The sequence below is a fragment of the Hesperophylax consimilis genome, chromosome 4 (genome assembly GCF_061612785.1).
Source record: "Hesperophylax consimilis isolate HC1 chromosome 4, BYU_Hcon_1.0, whole genome shotgun sequence".
Classification (NCBI taxonomy): domain Eukaryota; kingdom Metazoa; phylum Arthropoda; class Insecta; order Trichoptera; family Limnephilidae; genus Hesperophylax; species Hesperophylax consimilis.
Window position 1 is genome coordinate 7,103,002 of NC_142839.1, and position 24,118 is coordinate 7,127,119.

Here is a 24,118-nt window from a genome sequence, read left to right on the forward strand (position 1 = left end):
TTTTCTTCTCTGAAGAAACCGAATTGACGATGTTTCTGGACGGTGTGATTTCAAGCTCAAATAAGGTCATGAAATCCCTACCCACAATAAGGTCGGTTCACCCAATTACGACAATAAAGGCTACTTGCCTTACCGCATTGTTTAATGTCACTGTAAAATCCACCATACCTACTACTCAGAAGCGATTTCTGTCGTACCCGGAAATTACGCGCCTGTCCGGTGACAATTCCACATCGCAAAAATGTTGCATGTAGGTATCTTCTGGCATCACGCAAATGGATGACCCAGAATCTATCATTGCACTAAAATTAATATCATTAATTTTAACCTGTGCCCGGATAACAACAGCTACAATCAACTTATCCCCTGAACCTACAATGATTGGATTTACCGTATTGTGCCCCAGAAATTTGCAAAATCTACTTATATGCCCGGTTTTGTTACATTTAAAACACTTTGTTTTTTAAGTAGCAATTCTTTGCTACATGATTAAATTTATCGCAGATCGAACATTTTTTGCTATCTGGCGAACTACGACTATCTCGTGAAAACGACGAACTCGACCCACTGAAATTCTTCCTAGAATCTGAATGCGGCGAGTGAAACGACGACTTTCTATCGGTTTTAACGTAACTGTTCTTGGAGATTGCACAAATCTCCGATTTAACGATTTTTACGACCGGTTCTGGCCCCGTCATTGTGACTGCCGATTCCTCCAGCTGACCGAAGGTCATCTTACTGATTTCTAGGAACACCCAATCACGCACCCTCCCTGAGAGTAAACCGATTGCAAACGTGTCTATTTTGTAGTATAGGCTTTATTTAAAGTGAGATAAACATTACCATTTTGCAGCCAAATTGATGTTTCTTACCTATTTCGTGTGTAATTCTTAGACTGCCTTTACACTTGTAAGTTTTTTCCTGTAAGTTGCTCACGTAAGCGACTTACGACAAATTTACCAGTGTAAACGACACCATAAGTCGCTTACCGTAATTTATACCAAGTTACAGAAATTTTTCTAACGTAAGTTTTTGACAGGTCTAATCGCTCATGCGGGAATTTACGGCTCTCTCACAGCTTATCAAAACAGATTGATAAGTTGAGACGCTTACAGTAAGTTTTGACGTCACTATCGGGATGGTAAAACAGAAATCTGCAACACCGACAGTAAGGTCTGTCTGCCGTTGCTCCTCAGGACTTGTTTACTTGTCGCCATGAACAGCTTTATGAAATAATACACTGCAATAATCTATGGAGACTAACATAACATTATTTATCACTAACACAATGTCATGTTTAACTCTTTGCACGCGGCCGTATCAACTGTTGTTACGGCAAAAAGTCTATACTCACACGCGGCTGTATCAACAGTTGATACGGAAACTTTGACGGCCGATATTCCAGCGCTCTTTCGTCATAAATGTATTTCTTGCTCACTTGGACATTCGTAGAACTATCACGATGCTGACATCTACAAGAATTTCTCAAATATAAAATTGTATTTCATAAAAAAAGATCGATAATCAAGTGCGCCTCTTCGCGCCTTTTAGTCGTTTAGTTTACATTTTTGTCAACGGATGGTGTTAGTACTAGTATGTCATTCATAACTTTTCATAACTAAAAATGATATGTGATCATGGTGTCCCACTTGTGTCAATCAACGCAGTGGCCTAAGTACACACACGCCGAGTGAATGGCGGGACCACATTCAAAAGATACGGTACGTCTTTGTATGAAATTTTATGTTTTTGTTTTTATAAACATCTAAGAGTATTGACACACGAGGACTGGTTTTCATATTGTGGAGAATAATCTGTTCTGTCTATATAGTCCAATAAATCATGCCAGAATGCTATAATTTGACATTTAATTGCGTGCATAAGTATTTGAAAATATGTACCGCGTACTGGTATAGATAAAACGGAGCAAATTAACGCGTTCAAAAGGTTAAAACGCACAAGGCACATCCCTGAATCTCCAGTAATATGAGTGTTATTTTATATCACTACACAAAACGATGTGATAGTATTAGTCGGCTCTGTTACAAATGGGAAATCAGACCTTGCGCAGAAAAGTCCCACAAAGGGTTGTGCTGCAAACCGTTACATTACTTTAGCGAACTTTACTTTTCTGTGGAAGGTCTCATTATTTTGTTGTTCGCTCGCCGGACGATCTTCTAGTTATCTTGATAGACAGGTACATATATAATTATTTTATTTTATAGGTTGAAGACATATCAAGCCATTCAAATGATCATGAAGCGAGATTTGCTCTCAAGTTGGCCAAATACTTCATTCAGCAAGGCTACGGTCCAGACGAGATTACCATTCTGGCCACCTACTCGGGACAAATGTTTCTTCTGAGAAATGTAAGATTTACTCCATCAAATAAATCTTAGGCTAATAATTGCTTGTTTTTGAGTATATATTTTTATGAACTAAAAACTCAATAATATTAATCATACTTTAGATTATGAATAAACTCACATGCTTTACCCTTTTTACCAACTTTGCACAACCATTCACTATCAGCTATGAAATTTCCAAGAAACTACAGCTAACTTCACTTATTGGTTCATCACTTCTATTGATCCAAGATTGCAGTAAAGTTAACAAGTCTGTGATATATATATATATATTTGTATTTTTTTTAAACTTTAACTCACACAGGAGAGGCCCTAAGGAAAATAATTTCCCTCAGGGCCTATGTCATCTTTGGGGGTGGTAATTGGAGGGTCTTTTTGAGGAGAGGAAGGAGTGAACATGGGTCTTGAAGAGACCCATGTTGTAGGTAAGAGGAAACACAGAGGCTGGCAAATCGTCCCATAGCCGAGCTGTTGAACCCAAGAACGAGTTCAGATTGAGATTTATGAAATAATATGTAGTAGGAATTAGGAAAATTTTAAGTTATTCTGTCCAGTATAACTTGAGTGTACAGGGACATAGAATTCATACTGTCTTATGCTAAAGTGTATAGGGACACAAGACGCTTATGATAAAAAACACTATTTGAGCAAGACTGTTGGCTACAATCTTTTGGCGATCAAGGCTCGATATATTCCTTTACTATTCAAATAAAGGTCTACTGCATAACCAGAACACTCACTGGATCAATCCACACTCCCTCTCCATCTCTGGAAAGTAGAAAGTCTTTGGCCAAAAAGTACACATTGGTTCTCCACGTCTGGTAAATCAAGACAGCTTTTCGCCAAAGAGGGCGGTGGAAACCGAAAATGAAAATCATACGACAGCTGCGGTAGTTCTGGATAAACAACTTTACGAAATTATAAAATAATTAATCCTATTTGTTTTGTAGGAAAGCAAAAATACATGGGAACTGGAAGACGTTAATATTAACATCTTGGACAATTATCAAGGAGAGGAAAATAAGATTATTATATTGTCTCTTGTGCGAAGCAACGCCGAAGGCAATATCGGCTTCCTTGCAACCAACAACAGGGTGTGTGTCGCGCTCTCCAGGGCAAGAGAAGGTATTTTCAATACATATTCACATTTCTACAATTGCTTCAAAAATAACTAGCTACATGTCTTAACCATTGGTGTGCCGGTATAGCCTATCTGATCCGTGAGTTGTGTACCTGTCGTTTGCCGGCCACATTTTAATTTAAACTTTAAAACCTGTTGGTAGTATATTTTTAAAGAATCATTTTTGCCTCTCAACAAAACGACTGATCGGAAGAGAGTTTTTGCATTGCTTGAAGTCTGGCACTAGTCTTCTTTATATGTAAATAAAAATTCAACCTGCGTATGTTTGCGCTCCCAATCCCGGTACCAAGCCGGGCACAGCAAACTTGAGCCCGCCAGTCATACGAAATATTTCTGTAGAGCATCAATGCAGTACGCAATGCACATCATTTGATATGTGCCCCGCCAAGCAAATCACCCAACAATGTCAACATATTATATATCCTAAAACACTATCACTTTGCCGGCTAAAAAATTAACTCGATTGCTGATGTTTTAAGATATAGTTCGTTGAATAACTAATATCACATATTTAAATTATCATCCGCTGTGCCCTCAAACCTTTATTGAAGTTCTTATCCTTTGTTCATTTACTTAGTTGTTTGGCATTATATAAAATGATTAATTAAATTATTAAGGATGGGTTGTTTCACATAATTTGAACAATTCATCAAATTTCAACATTCATTTTTGGGTTCTGTAAAAGCCCTACTCAATTTTTGTTATTATATCACTATAAGCCAGTTACTTGACAGAGCTGAAATCAGAATAGAACTCGAAAAGATCTTTCACAGAACTTGAAAAATAGCTTCAATTTGAAGAATTTTTCAAATTCCTGAAACAAACCGTCTTAAGTGTTGTTGAACGAACACAAGCCAGACATGGCGTCTTCTATGTTATAGTGACTTTGTAGTCAGTTGGAGCAGATTCGTATTGTACGGATTTAGGTTTTATTCATAATCATAAATGAAAATATTAAAATCACATCTTTAGTACCTACAATTGATAATTGATAATCAGAATCAGAAAAATAAATCTTCCACACATTTTTAACGGTATTCGTAGTTTGTGAAAATACCCCATTGAAATCATCACTAAAAACATTCCTCTTAAACACCTTAAACTAATAATAATAATAATTTTTATTCCAGGATGTGGGGAGGTTAGTGCAATCCCACACGTCCCATATATGTATACATATTTTTTGTACAGTATGCTTTATGTGTGCTTTACATGAATTAAATATCTCTTCTTCTGTATCTTCAATAGGTATATACACACTGTAATATGTATTACATTTGTACTCTACTTCTTGTTAACTGGGTTAGCTGTAAGAAATAGGATGTACTTATAAGCTTTCCCCAGTGTATTTTGGTATATGTTGGAATTTGATAATCAGTTAGTTAACATATTGCTTTGATGAAACTCACTTTGTATTCAAATAAAAGTGAACCTAATTATGTTTAACCGCCAAATGATTACATTCAAATATGTAAAATGTTAATTTAAGCAAATTCGTTTTTCACACATGAAATTGATGTAAAATATGCACAAATTATGATTATTTTGTTATTTTATAGGTTTTTATATAATTGGCAATATGAATAACCTCATTTCAAAAAGCCCTCTGTGGAGCACTGTTAATAATACTCTGAAAGAACTCGATGCCATTGGACCAAGTTTGAAGCTACGCTGTGAGATTCACAAGGATTATATTACTGCCGTAAGTTTACCATTTTGTGAGATTAGTTTTAACTGGTGTCTGTTAATTGCATATTAAGTGTTCATCGATTTTGAGCTTCTTTTTTGCCCTGGCCTTGAGATTTAGGTGGTTTTGGTTTTAATATAATAAACTTAAAAAATTGAATAAATGCATGCATGAAATATTATGCACTATACTTTTTAGTACACTAATATCTTACAGTGCCTACCTATATGTACTATACTTTTAACTCCGCTAGGTCATACAGTGCCTACCTACACTGCACTATACTTTTTAGTACACTATCTCTGACAGTGCCTACCTACATTGCACTATACTTTTTAGTAAACTACGTCTTACAGTGCCTACCTACACTGCACTATACTTTTTGGTACACTACGTTTTTTAGTGCCACCTACACTGCACTATACTTTTTAGTACACTACGTCTTACAGTGCCTACCTACACTGCACTATACTTTTTAGTACACTAATATCTTACAGTGCCTACCTATATGTACTATACTTTTAACTCCGCTAGGTCATACAGTGCCTACCTACACTGCACTATACTTTTTAGTATACTACATCTTACAGTGCCTACCTACACTGCACTATATTTTTTAGTACACTACGTCTTACAGTGCCTACCTACACTGCACTATACTTTTTAGTACACTACGTCTTACAGTGCCTACCTACACTGCACTATACTTTTTAGTACACTACGTCTTACAGTGCCTACCTACACTGCACTATACTTTTTAGTACACTACGTCTTACAGTGCCTACCTACACTGCACTTTACTTTTTAGTACACTACGTCTTACAGTACAATTACAAATTTAAAAAATTAAGAATTACATTGTTTTCTATGGCACAGATTGCCATAGATAAAGTTAAGAACTGCACAGTGAGATCTGCCAAGGGTCAGATAATCTGGAAAAAATGAGAGAGGTCTAAAGCTGGACACCAGAAGGCTCATGAAATATAAGAAGATCCTTGGTCCATTAATTGCACTGTTATTATTGGTATTCCTATAACCAGGGCTTTCGAAGTGTTAAAAGTAACAATGGGTATATAGCTCAATATTTTCGTATGGCTTAAAGTGTCGAATCAGCTGAACGGGAGCCGTGAACTCAGAGCGTATGAGCAATGAGAATACTGTAAGACTCACCTGATACAGCTCCCCCGATATAGCTCCCAGCTCCCTACTTAAGCGTATGTAAAATAAGATGCTAAGTAGTTAGGAGGTGTAAGTACATATGTCCAAGTCAAGATGTCGGACTATCAGACACCGCTCACCTTTCTATTTATAACCTTTCAATTGAGTCGTGTTACAGTTTACCGGGAGTCGTCGTAGGTCGCTTCCCTCTGTCTATTATTATCAAAGTCCGCATGTAACAGAAAGAGATGTTTATTTATTTCGCTGTACAAACTTAACACGGCGTACATTTGACAATCGTTTTCGTTCGACCAATCATGGAGCATATACACAGTAAAGCTTTTACATCATTTTACAAAAACGATTTATTAATTCTAAGAGTAAAAACATAAATATATTCAGATCTACATGGATATATTTATTAAAAGTCTAAATATTTTTTACTCAAATTCCTTATTCTATATTTTTACTCTCAGAATTAATAAATTGTTCTTACAAAGTGATTTAAAAGATATACTCTACAAACGTTCCCATGATTGGTCGAATGAAATCTGACGACCAATGTATTCTGTGTTAAGTTTGTACAATGTAATAACTACGCATCTCTTTCTGTTACATGGTGTACTTGCGAATAAACGGGAAAGGTTGCCATACAGTTTTGTGTTGTGTAGTTTTGTATTTGTATGATATGAAGTTCTGAGATGTTTTTTGGGTTCCATGATAACTCATCAAAATGACAAACACCTATAGAATAGTTATATATGTAACCAATTTAACCAATTTTTTGTTTAATCACTTTCCATAAGTTTATAGCACTTTTTATAGGTTGATAATTGTCATTTTGATGAGTTACCCGGTCACCGTTATTTTGTGGTTGTGTTTTTAGTTTTATCGATGGTTGTTTCTGTGATCTTCATAAGTGTCCATTGATACACACAATTATTGTAAAACATATAATGTAATTTTATATAATAATATCTATGTCAGAGAATAGATCGCATCTACCATTTTTTGCATAAAAAATTCCTGGAACATCGATAAATTGCCTCGGAACGTTTGTATTTTCTGGCGTTTTAGAAGGTTTTGTTAAATTTAAAGCGGTAATATTGAAGCTATTCTCTCGACTAATATCGCTTACTCCCAAAATTAAGGTTTTTGTAAAAATTAATAAGTAGAAACTCACTTCAAATTTCCGTAAGAACGATGGTTTAACCCCGCTGGCAAGTACACCTTGAACTGCAGCAACGTTTTAGCCTGTGATCTAAGTAGGTAAATGGATAATACCGTGTGAACTCCAATGTCCTGCAATGTTTTGGAGCGAATAACAAATTCTAACATTAAAAATTAATTTTAGTATGAAATTTTGATACTAACACTCACATCTGCATCTTACCAATTCTTGGAGAATTAATTTAGCTACAAAAACGACATTTAAAAGAAATAAAAATCATTTAGGTTTGAATTTATAATATTGATGAAAAAAAATGGACTCAAATTTCTTATTGTGCTGTTCGTCATGACTCATCGTTAGGTCAAAGTTAAATTATGTTACATTCCTGACTCTATGCACTCTTCATTAAAACGGTTAGGAAAATTTTATGTAATTATGTCAAAATGTTGCTTATTCAGGTTAAGTCAGCTGAAGATTTCACTGCAGTCCCGGAGGGTGGCTGTTCCCAGGTCTGTGGCAGTGCACTAAAATGTGGTCACATCTGTAAAAGCTTCTGCCACCTCGGAGATCGATCGCACACATTTACCAAGTGTAAAGAAAAGTGTCAAAGGTGAATGCCCATTTTTATCTTTGAACCTTTCATACAACAAAGTTCCATGCAGTAATCCCTACTCCAAGGAATGTACAATCTGTGACAAGTTTTGGTTTGACAATTGACTGGGCAATCTGGACTTTGAATATACATTTTATTCTTTGAACATTCAAAATAATTTAATGACAAAAACATTAAGAAAGTTTTTTTTCCTCCTCGGGGGGGTGGTGGGGGGAGGGAGTTAGGAGTGGTATCCTATTATATGATACTTAGCGGTTATAGCTTGGAAATTAATCTTTTTTTGTAATAATAATTTGAGACAAACAAAAAAGTTACTAAATAATATTTAGTAACTTTTTTGTTTGTTTTTATTTTTTTATGACAATTGTGTTTTTTGGTACTGTGATCTACCACCTAAATGTCGCATGGGATCTTTTAAAATGACTATCCAAGTCTACTGCTCTCATATATTTATTGTAGGATTGGTCCACGGAAGGTTGAGAAACTTTTATGTATCTGTTTTCTTGCTTGGACCATCATCGACATTGATTGAGAGGTTCAACTGCCGATGATGTGGAAGAAAAATGTATTGTTCGACTACCTAGGTTCACAAAGAATGAAGGCACGCCTGTTCCAAAATATAGCAATAAATACAGACAGCAAACCCAACCATATAATGTGCCCAAAATGTTCAATATGTTACCTTATATATAAATTATAAAATTATGTCGCTTCACAATTGTGTTTTCCCGTGCAAAGTCTAGTCTCTTTTTAGATTATTTGGATTCCCTTATCTCATTTTTTTTTGCTGCACACTGACGTAAATTGCTGCACACTCACTGACGTAAATTGTGCCTGAGCAATTTTTCTAAATTAATTTTTTTATTGGATGAAGCTGGTTCACTGTTTTTATGAGCCATTCTTTTTCAATATCTTCTATAATTTCAGATATAAACTGTAGTATTGGATTCATATAAAACAAAAGCATTTAACAAAATTCTTCCGAATGTGTTAAATTGTGTTCTTCGTTCATCCAAATACATGTACAACATTTTGTCTGATTCGTCCACTCATCCCATGTATTTATTGTGATCATAAATCATTGCAGGCTTTTCTTCTTCTTCTTCAAAATTACCTGGCTTTTTCTTCATGTAAACACTATTGGTGTCTGCATTGGTTGATATCAATAACACTGTGTGGAGTTTGGACTTCTTGTCTTTGAAATAGCACAATAAAACGTTATCATAAGCACAATATTTTGGCTCTCCAACAATAGCATTTTAGCAATAGAACTAACATCCAACATGGTGGAAAATATTGATTCACTTTAATTTAAGGGTGTATTTATTGTATCGTAAAATTTCTTCGTTGATTTTTTATGTTTCTCTTTTATAGATGTGGGTGCATGTGTTTAAAAGAGGAGCGAGCATCAGGATGATGTGACTGTTAATTAGTTCTGTAATGTATTAATAGAATTTCATTTTCAGAATCATTTGCAACCTGGAACATGAATGTCCCCTGATGTGTTACGAAGTGTGTTTGCCATGTAAAAAGATTATCAGGAGAACATTCATCTGTGGACATGAAGTTGACTTGGAATGTCACGTCGATTATTTAAGTAAATTGTGTAAATTTGTTTTTGATGTGGAACTGCCGCTCTGTGGACACCAGGTAAGTACACTCATATTTTTTTAGTGTGTTGGCAAACATTTGTAAGTGAAGCTGTTTAAAGTAAAATATAAATATTATCAAGCCAATGCTAACACGGCACTATTTGCAGGCAAAGCGCTACTGCTATGAGGAGGTGGAAGACGTCAAGTGCCAGCAGCCGTGCAAGGACCGGCTGGCATGCGGACACGCTTGTGTCTGGAATTGTCACAAGAACAAAGATCCCGACCATATTGAAGTGAGTTACACATCCTTTTTGGTTCTTCAGATTGAATATTTAAAATTCAATTTCTCAGTATGTTTAAAGTTCCTTTGATATTGTTTTCAGTTCAAGTGCCGCGAAGCTTGTATTCGCCTGAGTAAGGACTGCACGGAAGCCCATAAATGCCCCAAACGGTGCTTCGAGCAGTGCCCTGAATGCGTTGTCAAGGTATGTTAAAAAATGTGCTCTAAATAATATGTTGATTTCTATGTGTGTGTAGGTAAAATAAATGTTTCACAAACTACAAAGTCTATGTGTCAACATTCTGATTGACATTCACCCACACTTCACAGTAATTCAAACTTCTCTAAATAAAATGAGTACACAATAGATTAATCACCGTTCGGATAGTTCTTAGGGTTTTTTTTACATATAATTAATGGTAATTTCTCCCTGTGCAGTTTTATTATAAATTCTTTGATATAGGCGATTATAGTTATGATAAAGTGGGCGGCGGTTAGCGGGGTGTTGTTAATTTCAGCGGTTATAATTGAACTGGTGCCAATTGCAAAAGGTTTATGTCAATATTATAATCGATGTTTTCAATTAGGTTTGCAACACATCGAAAAATGACTCATTTCGATACGCTTAGTGCCATCTGTTGCAAACCAAACAAACATAGGGTTCTATGCATTCAAATTAAAGGGTTCGGCTAAAAAGAAACCAAAAACCAAAATCAAACACAGATTCGCACAAACACTTATTATGGTCCATTAAATGACGTGTACGTGGTACCTAATTAGATTAATATTATTATGTTTTATTCTTCTTTCTTTATCCACTGGAGTGTTCCGCAATATGATTAAATTCAGCCTTAACTGCAAAGAAATATTTAAGCGTTCAATTTGGAAATTTCCCGTTCAAAAATTCAAAAAATCACACCTCTGAATCTTAATATGGAGACATATAAACTGCTTATAGTGTTAGATAGTCATTGAATGCTTTGACCGTTCATCCCATATTTTGAGAATTATTAAAACAAATTACAAGCACAAAAATCCTGCTCGTAAATTTACTTTATAATTACCATACATGGTTTTTCATACTATTTGTAGCAATATTATGACTTCTGTATGTTGTCTATGGCCGAGTTGATCACCACAGATATAATGCTCAATGATTTGTACGTAAAAATATTTCAATAGAAGAATAATAGAATGTCAATAACAAATTATTACGAAACGATGTGAGATATCTTTTGTTAAACTGTGAAGCTACTAAGTTAGCTTTGTGATTATTAACTATAACATTATAAAGCGGGAACTTTTAAAATAAATCCAAAAATAGTTTAAAATATTTGGCCACACTTTGGCCAGCAGGAGCTTGCGGGTGTTCCTAAATTGCCCAAATTTTGTGGCCAAAAACACGCCATTGGTTTGTGAAATGTGTTTTTTGTATTATTTTTACAGGTTGTAAAAACAAGAATCTGCATGCACAAATCGGAAGTAGAATGCTGCAAAGATGTAAACACTTCTACCTGTAAAGAGATGTGCAAGCGGTCTCTACCGTGCGGTCATTTCTGTAAAAGACTGTGCAAAGATACTTGCGGAGGTTGCAAAGTAAAAGTTAGTCCTTGCTTTTATTTTATCCATGAACCCTTACCCTAAACAGGCCACGAAATTGATTATCTGTTTGAGAAATAATTTCGATTATTGAAAATGTTCAATTTTACCAGAAGTAAGGAAAAAGTTTACTTACTTTGGGCTCACTGAAATGTCCACAGCACACTTCAATCGCTTTATCTCTTCGGTGATCTGAAGTAAAAAAATATATACATACCTTTCTTTTACTGTTAATCATATTTTAAGCAATTTGTAAAGAATTAGAATAAGAAAATAATCTAAAAATGATGATTGATCAGAATAGATACACCTTTGGTACACTACACGTAGAAGGATAGGAGGTATGTTGTTTTTTTTAGATCATAGGTGTAATAATTGACTGTTTGGGGACTTATCTGGGCTGACCAAGTTCATAAGGAGAGGTCTGTCCGGGTCTTGACGACGCCAACTGCGTGGCAGGCCGGATCAGGAGAGACGGTTGAGGGAGACCCTTTGACCTCTCCAGCATATCGCCTTGCACCGCATTGGGAGGGATGGATTCATACATTCGTCACTCCTTAACATACTTATCCCCAGATTCCTACCCACCCCTCATACCCTTTTCCTTCCCAGAACTACCTCCCCTTTCTTCCACAAAAGACCCTCCACACAGTACTGCCAAAGGTGACAGGCCCTTAGGGGAAATATTTTTCTCAGGGCCTCCTGTGTGAAGCTAATGTAAAAAAATAAAATAATACTTCATTTTATTAAAACACAAGTAACTTGGTTTACATCACTTTATTATACTCGAATACAACCTCTACATGTTTAGTGAATGAAGTTCATCTCATCATAAAAAATTTTCTTCGAAAAATTAATATTTAATCTTTTTAACTGATTGACTACCTTAAATATGTTTTCAGGTAGAAAAGCAGTTATCTTGTGGACATAAATTTACGATGAGTTGCTCCCAGAAGCCTGAAGCCTCGCAGTGCACAATGAAATGCTTGAAAACACTACCCTGTGGCCACCCCTGCCCCAGACTCTGCCGGGAGCCTTGTACACAATCATCCTGTAAAACTCCAGTCCCCAATCCATTTGCTTCTCTGTGCAAACACGATTTCAAAATCCGTTGCTCTTATACTGAATTCGGTAAGTTCTCATCCTATTGCGTATTCATCATTGACATGGTCATTTCAAATCTTTTCCATATTAATTGCATTCCGTTCTGAAGTATCAGTATCTCAAAAATAATACAATATTTATCATACTTTTGAATGATACATTGAGACTATCATTACGAATATCCTCCAATCTGGTCAATCTTTGTATCCACGCAAGAAAATGTTAACCCTTTGCATCCGGCAAAAAAATTCCGAATTGTGGGGGCCACACCAGTAAAGTTCTTAGTTATGATACCATGAGGCTGGGGGACTGACTGGTTGAAACACATGCGTGTGAAAGTACCTTACATAAATAGCTCCCGCACTTTCTATTAACACTGGTTCCGTTCCCAAAAACAGATTTATTTTTTGTCAGGTTTTTTTTCACAAACAAATTCACTCTGGTATGAAGCCGGTCGTAAAGTAATATCCGGTAAAGAATATCCGCACGCTATTAGAACTGTCATGCTGCCAATATTATGTAACAAGATTTTATTTAATGGGGAAGTAAGCATTATTATAATTATTGTTTTCTCTTTGAATTTTAGATGCAAAAGTGGGTCCCGTTTTGACCATGCCATACTGCTCTCACCCGTGTGGGGCTATCCTCCCAGACTGTGGGCACACGTGCAAGGGCACATGCGGACAGTGCTCCGGAGGAAGACTGCACATATCCTGCAGGGAGCCCTGCGGACTCACACTCGTCTGCGGCCACAGGTAGAACATTAACCTCTGACTCACTTGTCTGTGGACACAGAATCCCTAGTACAAATGATTGCCTGGACACAAAATCCATAGAAGAGTCGATTGTATTGGTAAACCAACCGCAAAACTGGGATTTTTAACCAAAATAAAAAAGGACCATTGTAAATGGTTAAAACATTAGACAAACAAACCATTACACGGTCTTATAATAGTTTTTGTGACAATCTGAGCTCCAGATAATATGCATCCAGATTGTATAGCGTATCAGCTCCAATTATGGATTTTAACCATTATGTTATATGATTTTTTAGCTGTGAAGAACCGTGCCGTGAAGCTTGTCCGCCGTGCACAAAGAAATGCAGGGTGAAGTGTCAGCATTCTGCATGCCCCCTTTCTTGTGGAATTCCATGCCCACCGTGCGCGGTAAGAACATCTATAGCTCACATTTCATATTTTTTATTAAAGAATATAAGGTTTAGTGAATAAATTCACGCTTCCTCGTAAGAAAATGACCAGGTTTCCAAAACGTAGTTTATTGGGAACCCAAAAGAGCATTTTATATAAACTCTTTTGACTTGGTTATTTTTCAGTCTGATCTTTTATTATACATCAAACTTGTGGTTTCTGCACAACCTACCTAGGTGTTCAGAGAGGGGTTCAGAGTGCTAAGAGGGGAAAGAGATGTCTGTTTTCAGGATTGTATAAATACATACTATGTATGTACTGACGAGAGTGTTTTTCTCTCAATATAACATACACGGGTCCGGAAACTCTTAGTGCAAGCGGAAATCCGGTGAATAGAAATCAATTTGGAGTAGAGTTTGTGGTATAACCTCTTTTTGATTTGAGTAAATCGAGTCTGGAATTTTTAGGTCAAATTTAAAAAAAAAATCTATCGCTAGTGATAAAATCAGCTGTGCTTTAAAATAGAAGCATCGGCCCAGGCTTCTAGTTTTATTTATCCTTTAGTTGCTGAAAAACTGTACAAAGTTTAAAAAAAAAAATCGAAATGCTCAGAACAAAAGAAAAGTTTTTTTAGGTTCTCTGTGTGATGTAGATTCACTAGTTTTCCACTTGTACTATGAATTATTCCAGTGAATGGCCCAAATGAGCGAACTTAGAAGAGAAGATAAATAATGTATTTTTCATATGTTACAAAGTAGAACAACCACCTCATTCTAGGCACAAACAAAATGAGATTCCAACTTATTATTATTTTCTAGCATTCTTGCCAAAGGAAATGTATCCATGGGGCGTGCACAACGCTTTGTGGTTCAGAGTGTGACATACCCGCATGCTCTGAAGCCTGCAGCCAGCGCCAGGAGTGTGGCCACGCTTGCCGAGGTCTGTGTGGGGAGCTCTGCCCACAGATATGCAATGTCTGCCAACCACAACTCTTCCCTGAAATATTCTTTGGAAACGAAGAAGATAAAGATGCAAAGTAAGACGCATTTCTTTTATCACTATCTTTTTATTAGAGACTTCAATAAATTTCCCGCTGTGGGGTGGGTTAAGAAAGGGATTGTGGGAAGGAATTTGTTAATTCGGGTTTTGAAGAGGCTTGGATTAAATAAGGGAGAAAGGGTTAATGGATGCCAGTAACTCGTTCCACGAGTCAGAGGAATAAGCTATTTTCATGCAGCCAACATCAATATTATATGAACGGGTGTTCTAGTCATGATCCACTGGCACCTCAAATAGGTTCTCTAATAATATCTGTAAAACAGTTTTGCATACCTATTTTATCTGCCCGTTAGAGGTGACATTGACACTATAAATCTGTTGCTAATCAGAGGATCTGCCCGCCTTTGGGGTCAAGTAGGTTCCTTCCTTCTGTGCTTTGTGGGCGCACCGTAACTCTTTCTACCTCATTTCATGTTATTACGTTATCACAAATGAATAATGAATTATTTTCAGGTTTATTAAACTTATGGACTGTTCTCACGTGGTAGAAGTGGAGGGCCTGGACAGGTGGATGGACGAGAAGGCCGACGGACAAATATCTGTCCCATCGTGTCCGCAGTGCAAGACTCCCATTGTCAATACACTGCGCTATTCCAATGTGGTGAAGCGAACTCGACTTATGGTAGAAGCGGTGAAGACAAAAGTATTTGGTGATGGATGTGAAAACAGAAATAAACTTGTCGAACTGCGCAAAAAAGTTTTAAAACTTGAAATAAGTAGCGAAAATCAAATGACCCAAGGTAATTCAAAGCTATCATATTTGATGTTATTTAAATTAATATTTTTTAAGAACCTGTTTAATTTGTAAGAAGTTGAAAGTATATCATTCTGGTAAGCAATATAATTTTTTTTAGTATAAAAATAATAAACAAAAACAACAAAAAAAACCACAATTCGAAAGTGGAATTCTGTTCAACTAAGGCCTTGCGCGCACCACGATTTTCTGTACCACGATAATTTTGTCGCAGAAATGCAACGTATGAGTTAGTAAGTATGTGCGCGCATATACGACAAATAAATAGTTGCTATTTTAAAATTGTGATTTGTCACATTTTTCCGCGACAGCGCGCGACGCGATTGTCGCCAAATAAAATTATAGCATTTGAAGTTATATGGACACGCGCGCACTGCGATTTAAAATCGCTACCTGACAACCTTTCTTCAGCTGAGATTGCATTCCGCCATCTAGTATTATTGTATGCAATTTGAGGTCCAACAATTCTTAATAGTTTGTCAAATGTCTAAATCGTCATTCTATAATAGCCAAATAATTTTTTTGGATATTGTCGAAGATCATTGTATTTCAGATAAAAGAAACCTTTAACATATCTTTCTGCTGTAAAAGGATGAGTCCAGTATTTATGTGTTCTTTTATTCCTCCTCTTCCGAAGAAGCAAAACAATACAAGCAATTTGTACGAAATCCATGTTGAGAATGATGGAGTTTTACCTACCATTAAAACTCTTATTATGTTGTCTTGCTTATCCAGAATATACTTAAGCTCTGCTTGGTATGCATTGGTATGCTTGGTGTGCATTGTAGCGTCCCGGCAAATACTGCACTTGTAAAGAGATTCTGTGTTTGTCCAAAAGCGCAAGAATCTGAAATGTCAGATGAAGGAGACCCATTGACTTGGTGCCTCCCTCGTTCCTCAAGTAGGCTACGACTGTCCTGTTGTCTGATTGAATGAGTAACGAAGAACTTCTCAAATTCTGAGTCAGAGATGTTAAGGCATTTAAGATTGCTGTCATCTCCTTCATGTTGCAATGTCCCCCCCTCTGACTGTCTGTCCAACAACCCGACAGAGGTACATCGTCGATCAGGGCTCCCCAGCCGTAATCCGCCGCATCTGTGGTCAGAAAATGTGTTGGGCTGGGAACATGAAGAGTTGAAACATGATCTAAGTTGTTCATCCACCATTTCATTTCCGACAAGACTTCCTTCTTTATCGGAGATTTCTGCTGAGGGGTCAGCTTCAGCATTAACTGCAACTGTAATTGTATCAGTCGAGTATGGAGTCGACCTCTGGGGACAACAAAGGTAGCAAAATTCAACTTTCCTAAAATACTCTGAGCTTCTTTCAGAGTCCATCTTCCCTTTGTCACGAGGCTCTGAAGTGAGTTCCAAAGACCTTGTCGTCTGTATTCGGTTAAGGTCTTCTGATTCAGATGGGGGTTCCAAACAATTCCTAGATATTCCACTGACTGTGCTGGCTGACGGACACACTTTTGGAAATTTACCAACCAACCTAACCGCTCCAATAATTGAAGAGCTTCTCGTGTTTGACTGAGGAGGACCTCTCTGGTCTGATGAGCCAGGAGAAAGTCGTCTAGGTACACAATGATCCTGATACCCCGTCTCCGCAGGATTTCTGCAATCCAATTTGTGATGGCTGCAAAGGCCTGTGGTGCACTGCTCAGGCCTTGAGGCAGGCATGTCATCTGTAAGTGAAGGCCTCCGTAATACAATCTCAGAAAGCAACGGTGAGCTTTTGCGACCGGTATGTGGAAGTAGGCCTGTGAGAGGTCTATTTTTGTCATCCAATCGTTGGCTTGAAGAAAGTGTGGGACCTTGTGGTGAGATATCAGAGAAAACTTTTTCCAAGCTACATCTAAATTGAGAGCTTTTAAATTGAAGATTGGTCTTCTTGAGCCGTCGCTCTTTTGAACCAGAAAAAGTGTTGATAGGAAGGAGGCATTGTCGCCAGCTCTTTCCAATGTACCATCTCTCATCATCTTTCTTATTTCGAGTGTCATTTCCGGGGTTACTTTTGTCTTGAATCTCCTTGCGAGAGCTTGGCTTGGACTTATCAACAAGGGCTTTCGGATGAATGGTATGCGGTATCCTCTTATCATACGTAAGATGGTCTCTGGGGCATCTAGGGTCCGCCATTCTATCCAATAATCCTGTAGTTGACCGGCCCGAAATGGTTGATAGTCATCTGTTGAAGCGGCCACGAGAGGTCTGTCCCCTCGCGCCACGCTTCTGTTCCCTACCCCTACCCCTCGCACGGGAGGAATACTGGGGGGTCTCGCCCGTGGTCTGCCCGCCGGGGAAACGAGGGAAATGCCATCTTTTCCTTTGATGTCTGCTTGGGGGGAAAGGCAACAACCTCCTTAGATGTTGAAGGGCGGTTGTGCGCCGAGTGGCTACCCTGAGGTAGGCGCACTGGATTAAAGCACTTTGTTACACCACCCAGTTTCTGCAACTGTGCGGACAGTGCTTCTTCCCCAAAAAGATGAGTGGAAGAAGGAGGAATTCTGCTGAATAGCTTCCGTTCCACTCCAGTCTTACAGCTGCTCAAAATCTTATCTCTTCTGTGCTGAATGATTTCAGCTCGCTTTCCGCAGGTTATCTGCAAGATATCGTCAGAGCATTTTATAAACTCGGAGTCCTCTCCTAACAGGCTGTCCAGTTGTTCCTCTAAAGCCTCGCCTGACAGAGAACTTTCTGAACTGCTTCCCCATTTGATGAGTTTTTGGAGAGCCTGTTGAAGGCACACTCTCTGCTTCAATGAGGCATGAGTTACCGCAGCCAGCATCTTTTCCATAGCCGGAAATATTGGTGAGGCGGTGTCAAATGCCAGCACCTCGCAGTTCACCTCCAGCTCCTTGAAGCCTGGATCAGCTAAATATTCCTTTAAAGCGGATGCGTAGCGGACATTGGCCCACTCGCTCGAGTTGAAGCGTTGGAGATTCTCCACCAAACCCAGATGTGTTGCAGAAATTGGCCCACTCGCTCGAGTTGAAGCGTTGGAGATTCTCCACCAAACCCAGATGTGTTGCAGAAGGTTTTGGCGCTGCAGACTCCTTCAGAACAGTAGAGGGACCCGGCATCTGATACTGCCTTTCAGGCGACAACGAGCAAACGCTCCCAGATGCATGCGAGGGTGCCACTATACTTGGCGTGCTGACAGTGGCTTCCTGCGTTGACCTGTCCATGACAAAGTCTTGCAGGGTCTTGACTTGACATGCTAATCTTTTGAGCAGATGTCTGTCATTCCGCTTACGTCTCTTCGTGCGCCTGCGTCGCCTACTATTTTTCGACGCCGAACCGCTAGATTGCGAGCTCGACGAACTTGTTGATATTGGACGGCATCGCCTCTTTCGATCACGTCGTTTAGAGGTTACGTCATCTTCTACATGGTCCTTGTCTGAGGCCATTTTAACCCCGTGCACAAAATGAAGACGCCAATAACTGTCAAAAATGTTCGCACTATCACTTAGCACTGATTTTCATAAAAAATTACGACAATTTGCGGGTAGCAACAGATATTATTTTCGTTAAAACAATTCATCGCAATTTTGCATCGCGATGCGCGCAGTATTATTTTTGCGATTTATTGTAGCACGATTTTAAAATAGTGTCGCAAAAAATACAATCGTGGTGCGCGCTAGGCCTAATGTGTTACTTAAAAAAAAGAATGGTAAAATTTAGGTGAGAAAAAGAGAAATTTTCCTTCGAATGCTTGATCGATCCACTAATGCAGTGTTTTTCAATCTGTGTGTGGCTTCCCTCGCCAGCTCTGGATACTCTTCTTATACATATATGTAAATGGGACTTGTGCCGTTAATTCTAAATAAATAAAAAATATTAGTTTTACGTTCAGCTTTTCTAACAACTAAAGATAAACTATTTTTGTGTAAATGTGTAAATTTTGGTTGTCGAGTTTGTGCTTATTTATTTGTGGCCTGGGCCCGTCCAAGTGCGAAATGCCAACGGAAGTGGCGAATTCTGAAAGCACAGTATTTATGTTAGCCTTAACACCCCAAAAACAAACAACAAAAATGCTTTTGGCCGTGAGAATCTAAAAACTTACCTAAAGATAAACTAATTTCATTCTCACTAGGTCCAGACTCTTTAACTTCAATACCCACCATTCTACGGTTATCTTTATGAAATATCACCACTTTTTCTAACAAGGCTTCTTCATATCATATTATGTAATATCTGTGTATTATTTATAACCCTTACAATAAATTTCAGTTATGTATTATCTTTTAGGCCATACCATTTTCTCCTGTTATAAATAAAAAAAAGTTTTCTTTCCAGTACCCCGTTGGCATCTATATATAGAAAATCTCAGTGACACAGTGCACCGTAATTTAAAACTTTTGAAGGGAAAAGTCTTCAGGTTAAGTTTGCTGGATATAAAAAAGCTTTCATTTGTGTTTGAAACACTGAACAAAATTAAAGATATCTATGAAACATCAATCGATTCTCGCACAACGATTGCTAACCTGCAGGTGAACATTTTGTTGAAAGCTATTATGCAAAAAGAGGGCAAAGTTTTACAACCAAACTCCGAAGAGTTGGAAAACGAAATCTGCAGACTGGAAAGGATCTTGGACATTACACGAATTGAAAACTATATTTCAAAGGAAACAAAAGTAACCGAGCTGATAAATAATTTGAAAGAGACGGTGATTTTTTCTTTTGAACCACTAGACGAGAAAAAGAATAAAGCTGTTTGTGAAGAACTGAACGATTTGCGGAAACTAATTTCTATGTCACCAGTGACAGATAAGGAGAGAAGCATGATTGTTAAGGCCATGGGCTTCAAGCAGGGTCACTGGTATATGTGTCCAAATAAACACGTGTACTGTATCACAGAGTGTGGTGGAGCCATGGTGAGGAGTAAGTGTCCTGATTGTGGCGAAGTTATCGGTGGAGAAAGACACAAGCTCGTGGCAACTAATAAAGTAGCAACATTCATGGACGGAGCAAAGCACGGCGCCTGGTCTGACGCTGCCAACATGAACAACTATCATTTCGATGACGAATGAATTAAAAATATTTATTTAAAATAAATTCATTCAGCGTCAAATTAAAAAAAATTTCTTTCCATTTAAATTCGTTTTCGAAATTATTATTTGGGTTTATTAAGGGTTATTTTTTATATTGTTTTTGGGAGATAAATACATACATATCCTAATTCTACGAAAATCTATCTTTTAATTTTTATCATCACACATCGGCGCGTTTTGGTGCCATTTCTGTCGCTTAGCGTCTCAACTTATCAAACTAATTTCATAAGCTGTGAGAAGGCTGTAAGTTTGCCTGCACGTGATAGAGCTTGTCATAAACTCGCACTGTAACTTACAATGTCGTTTACATTGGTAATTTTGCCATAAGTCACTTACAAGAAAAAAACTTACATGTGCCTTAGGTATAATAAAAGGAAAATAGTTTTTTAATGTAAGAAAATAGAGATCATTTTGTTGTGAAGATTGTCACAATTTCAATGATTGCCTATATCTTCCCAGAAAAATGCCTATTTGGACACTTATTTTCCCCTTTATATATTATATCTACATTTTTAACATGACTGTTGTTAAAAAACATACCTAAACGATTTTTTCATGTCAAAATATTATTTCTGATTATTGCACGAAGCCAGTGTTTATTACTAAAACTAGTACAAAAACCATTTCATAGGTACTCAATGTAAAAGCTTACACCCGTAAAGCCATAAAAGATTATAAAAGTGTATCTTTATTCTCGCAGGCGCAATGGCTGGTTGAACTTTTTTTTTATTATTTTTATTTGTCTCTTTTTTACCTATCCTCCCAAGCACAATGCCTTGGTGGACATGTTTTTTTCTTTATTACTTTTATGTCTCTTGTTTACCTATATCTTCCCAAGCACAATGCCTGGTTGGACATGTTTTTTTTTTCTTTATTACTTTTATATGTCTCTTGTTTACCTATATATTCCCAAGCACAATACCTGGTTGGACATGTTTTTTTCTTTATTACTTTTATATGTCTTGTTTACCTATATCTTCCCAAGCACAATGCCTGGTTGGACATGTTTTTTTTCTTTATTACTTTTATATGTCTCTTGTTTACCTATATATTCCCAGCAAAATTACTGGTTGGACGTGCTTTTTTCTTTATTACTTTTATATGTCTCTTGTTTACCTATATCTTCCCAAGCACAATGGCTGGTTGGACACGTTTTTTTCTTTATTACTTTTATATGTCTCTTGTTTACCTATATATTCCCAGCAAAATTACTGGTTGGACGTGCTTTTTTCTTTATTACTTTTATATGTCTCTTGTTTACCTATATCTTCCCAAGCACAATGGCTGGTTGGACACGTTTTTTTCTTTATTACTTTTATATGTCTCTTGTTTACCTATATATTCCCAGCAAAATTACTGGTTGGACGTGCTTTTTTCTTTATTACTTTTATATGTCTCTTGTTTACCTATATCTTCCCAAGCACAATGGCTGGTTGGACACGTTTTTTTCTTTATTACTTTTATATGTCTCTTGTTTACCTATATATTCCCAGCAAAATTACTGGTTGGACGTGCTTTTTTCTTTATTACTTTTATATGTCTCTTGTTTACCTATATCTTCCCAAGCACAATGGCTGGTTGGACATGTTTTTTTTCTTTATTACTTTTATATGTCTCTTGTTTACCTATATATTCCCAAGCACAATACCTGGTTGGACATGTTTTTTTCTTTATTACTTTTATATGTGTCTTGTTTACCTATATCTTCCCAAGCACAATGCCTGGTTGGACATGTTTTTTTTCTTTATTACTTTTATATGTCTCTTGTTTACCTATATATTCCCAGCAAAATTACTGGTTGGACGTGCTTTTTTCTTTATTACTTTTATATGTCTCTTGTTTACCTATATCTTCCCAAGCACAATGGCTGGTTGGACACGTTTTTTTCTTTATTACTTTTATATGTCTCTTGTTTACCTATATATTCCCAGCAAAATTACTGGTTGGACGTGCTTTTTTCTTTATTACTTTTATATGTCTCTTGTTTACCTATATCTTCCCAAGCACAATGGCTGGTTGGACACGTTTTTTTCTTTATTACTTTTATATGTCTCTTGTTTACCTATATCCTCCCAAGCACAATGGCTGGTTGTATGTGTTTTTTTTAATTATTATTTTCATAGGTATCAAGTTTGCTTTACTTTTCTGCATAGATTTTTACAGCACTCTGTGTATACGTTGATTCCATACCGACCCACGGAACTATGACTAAATTTATGTATTTTTTTTTAAATTTTAGATTTAACACCTTACAGTAATATTTCGAATTATGTAACACACGACTTACACAAATTAAACAACACTAAACTTGGCATGCATAAATGGCATTTATTTATTAGCTCGTTGACTGTTCACCGCTATATAGTATTAAATTCGAATTTTGTAAAATTCAAGTCAATTTTTAAATTTTTTGCATATTACGTGGAATTCTAAAACTTTACTTCATTAACTCGGCGGGATATTACAGTATTTTAATTATTTTTAAATGTATGATTTGTATTTTTGTTGTTATTCCCGCTGTATTGTTATTGGATTTTATATAATTCTGTTAAAAAATAAATTATTATTATTACTATTACCCATAGACATTTGAATTGATAGATCAGTTAGTCAGGGAAAGGGGGCCCTGGAGGCGGTGTAACCGTCTCCCTTTCTGACATTTGTCAATAAATTATTCTGACAGTATACAGGGAATTTGCATTGTATTATCACTACTTAGTCCTCGAAAATGATCCATCCAGCATGTCATTATTCGAAGCGACTGCAATCCTTGTGTCTGTAATGCTGTAGACTGCAGTGGCTGTAGTGGCTGGAGGCTACAAACAGTCCCCAGAATCATACTTTAAGAGTAATTTTCATATATTTTTTATGTTAGCTTTAATTCAATTTATTCACTTTATTGTAAAATTGTTGTATGTGTATCTGTACAATAAATAAATATCTAGTTTGCAAACATTCTTGTTTATATTATACCTAGCAACACTGAGTATATAATATAGTAGTTTCAGAGAGAAAGGTTGTATGTGACATCTTCTTTTTAGTGTTTTCTGTTTTTTAGAATGAAGATTTTCATTGATGACGTACATACGTCCAAACTCTCTTTGAGACTACTATAATCATTAGAAAAAATTCCTTCCACATAGATTTAAATGAAAACCGATGTCGACACTGACTTAGTGCCTTTTGGTTCTAGTCCATTGAGCACGCACTACGTCTCTTACACTGCCTGACATTATAAATCGCCAATACATAATTTGAATGAAATGAAAATTTCATAATGGTGAAACGAATTCCTGTCTTTAAAATAAGCAAAAAATGTAAAGATTATTTGTGTCATAGTCCCCGTAATGGGCTGACGCACTTGTGCTAGACTCTCGTGGATTTCCCATTCCC

General features: G+C 36.9%; 1 protein-coding gene across 1 annotated transcript in view; it reads left to right on the forward strand.

Moving 5' to 3' along the window:
* Positions 1-23,659, forward strand: part of LOC149424121 (NFX1-type zinc finger-containing protein 1-like) — a 62,440-nt gene extending 38,781 nt beyond the window's left edge. Inside the window, exons 12-25 of the mRNA XM_089631037.1 lie at positions 2,226-2,369; positions 3,317-3,491; positions 5,067-5,209; positions 7,982-8,133; positions 9,603-9,786; positions 9,896-10,021; positions 10,112-10,213; positions 11,455-11,610; positions 12,510-12,738; positions 13,298-13,466; positions 13,766-13,877; positions 14,678-14,895; positions 15,372-15,658; positions 19,971-23,659. Of these exons, the coding sequence (XP_089487163.1) occupies positions 2,226-2,369; positions 3,317-3,491; positions 5,067-5,209; positions 7,982-8,133; positions 9,603-9,786; positions 9,896-10,021; positions 10,112-10,213; positions 11,455-11,610; positions 12,510-12,738; positions 13,298-13,466; positions 13,766-13,877; positions 14,678-14,895; positions 15,372-15,658; positions 19,971-20,704 (2,931 nt within the window). The 3' untranslated portion in view covers positions 20,705-23,659. The remainder of the gene's footprint in view (positions 1-2,225; positions 2,370-3,316; positions 3,492-5,066; positions 5,210-7,981; positions 8,134-9,602; positions 9,787-9,895; positions 10,022-10,111; positions 10,214-11,454; positions 11,611-12,509; positions 12,739-13,297; positions 13,467-13,765; positions 13,878-14,677; positions 14,896-15,371; positions 15,659-19,970) is intronic.
* Positions 23,660-24,118: the final 459 nt, after the last annotated feature.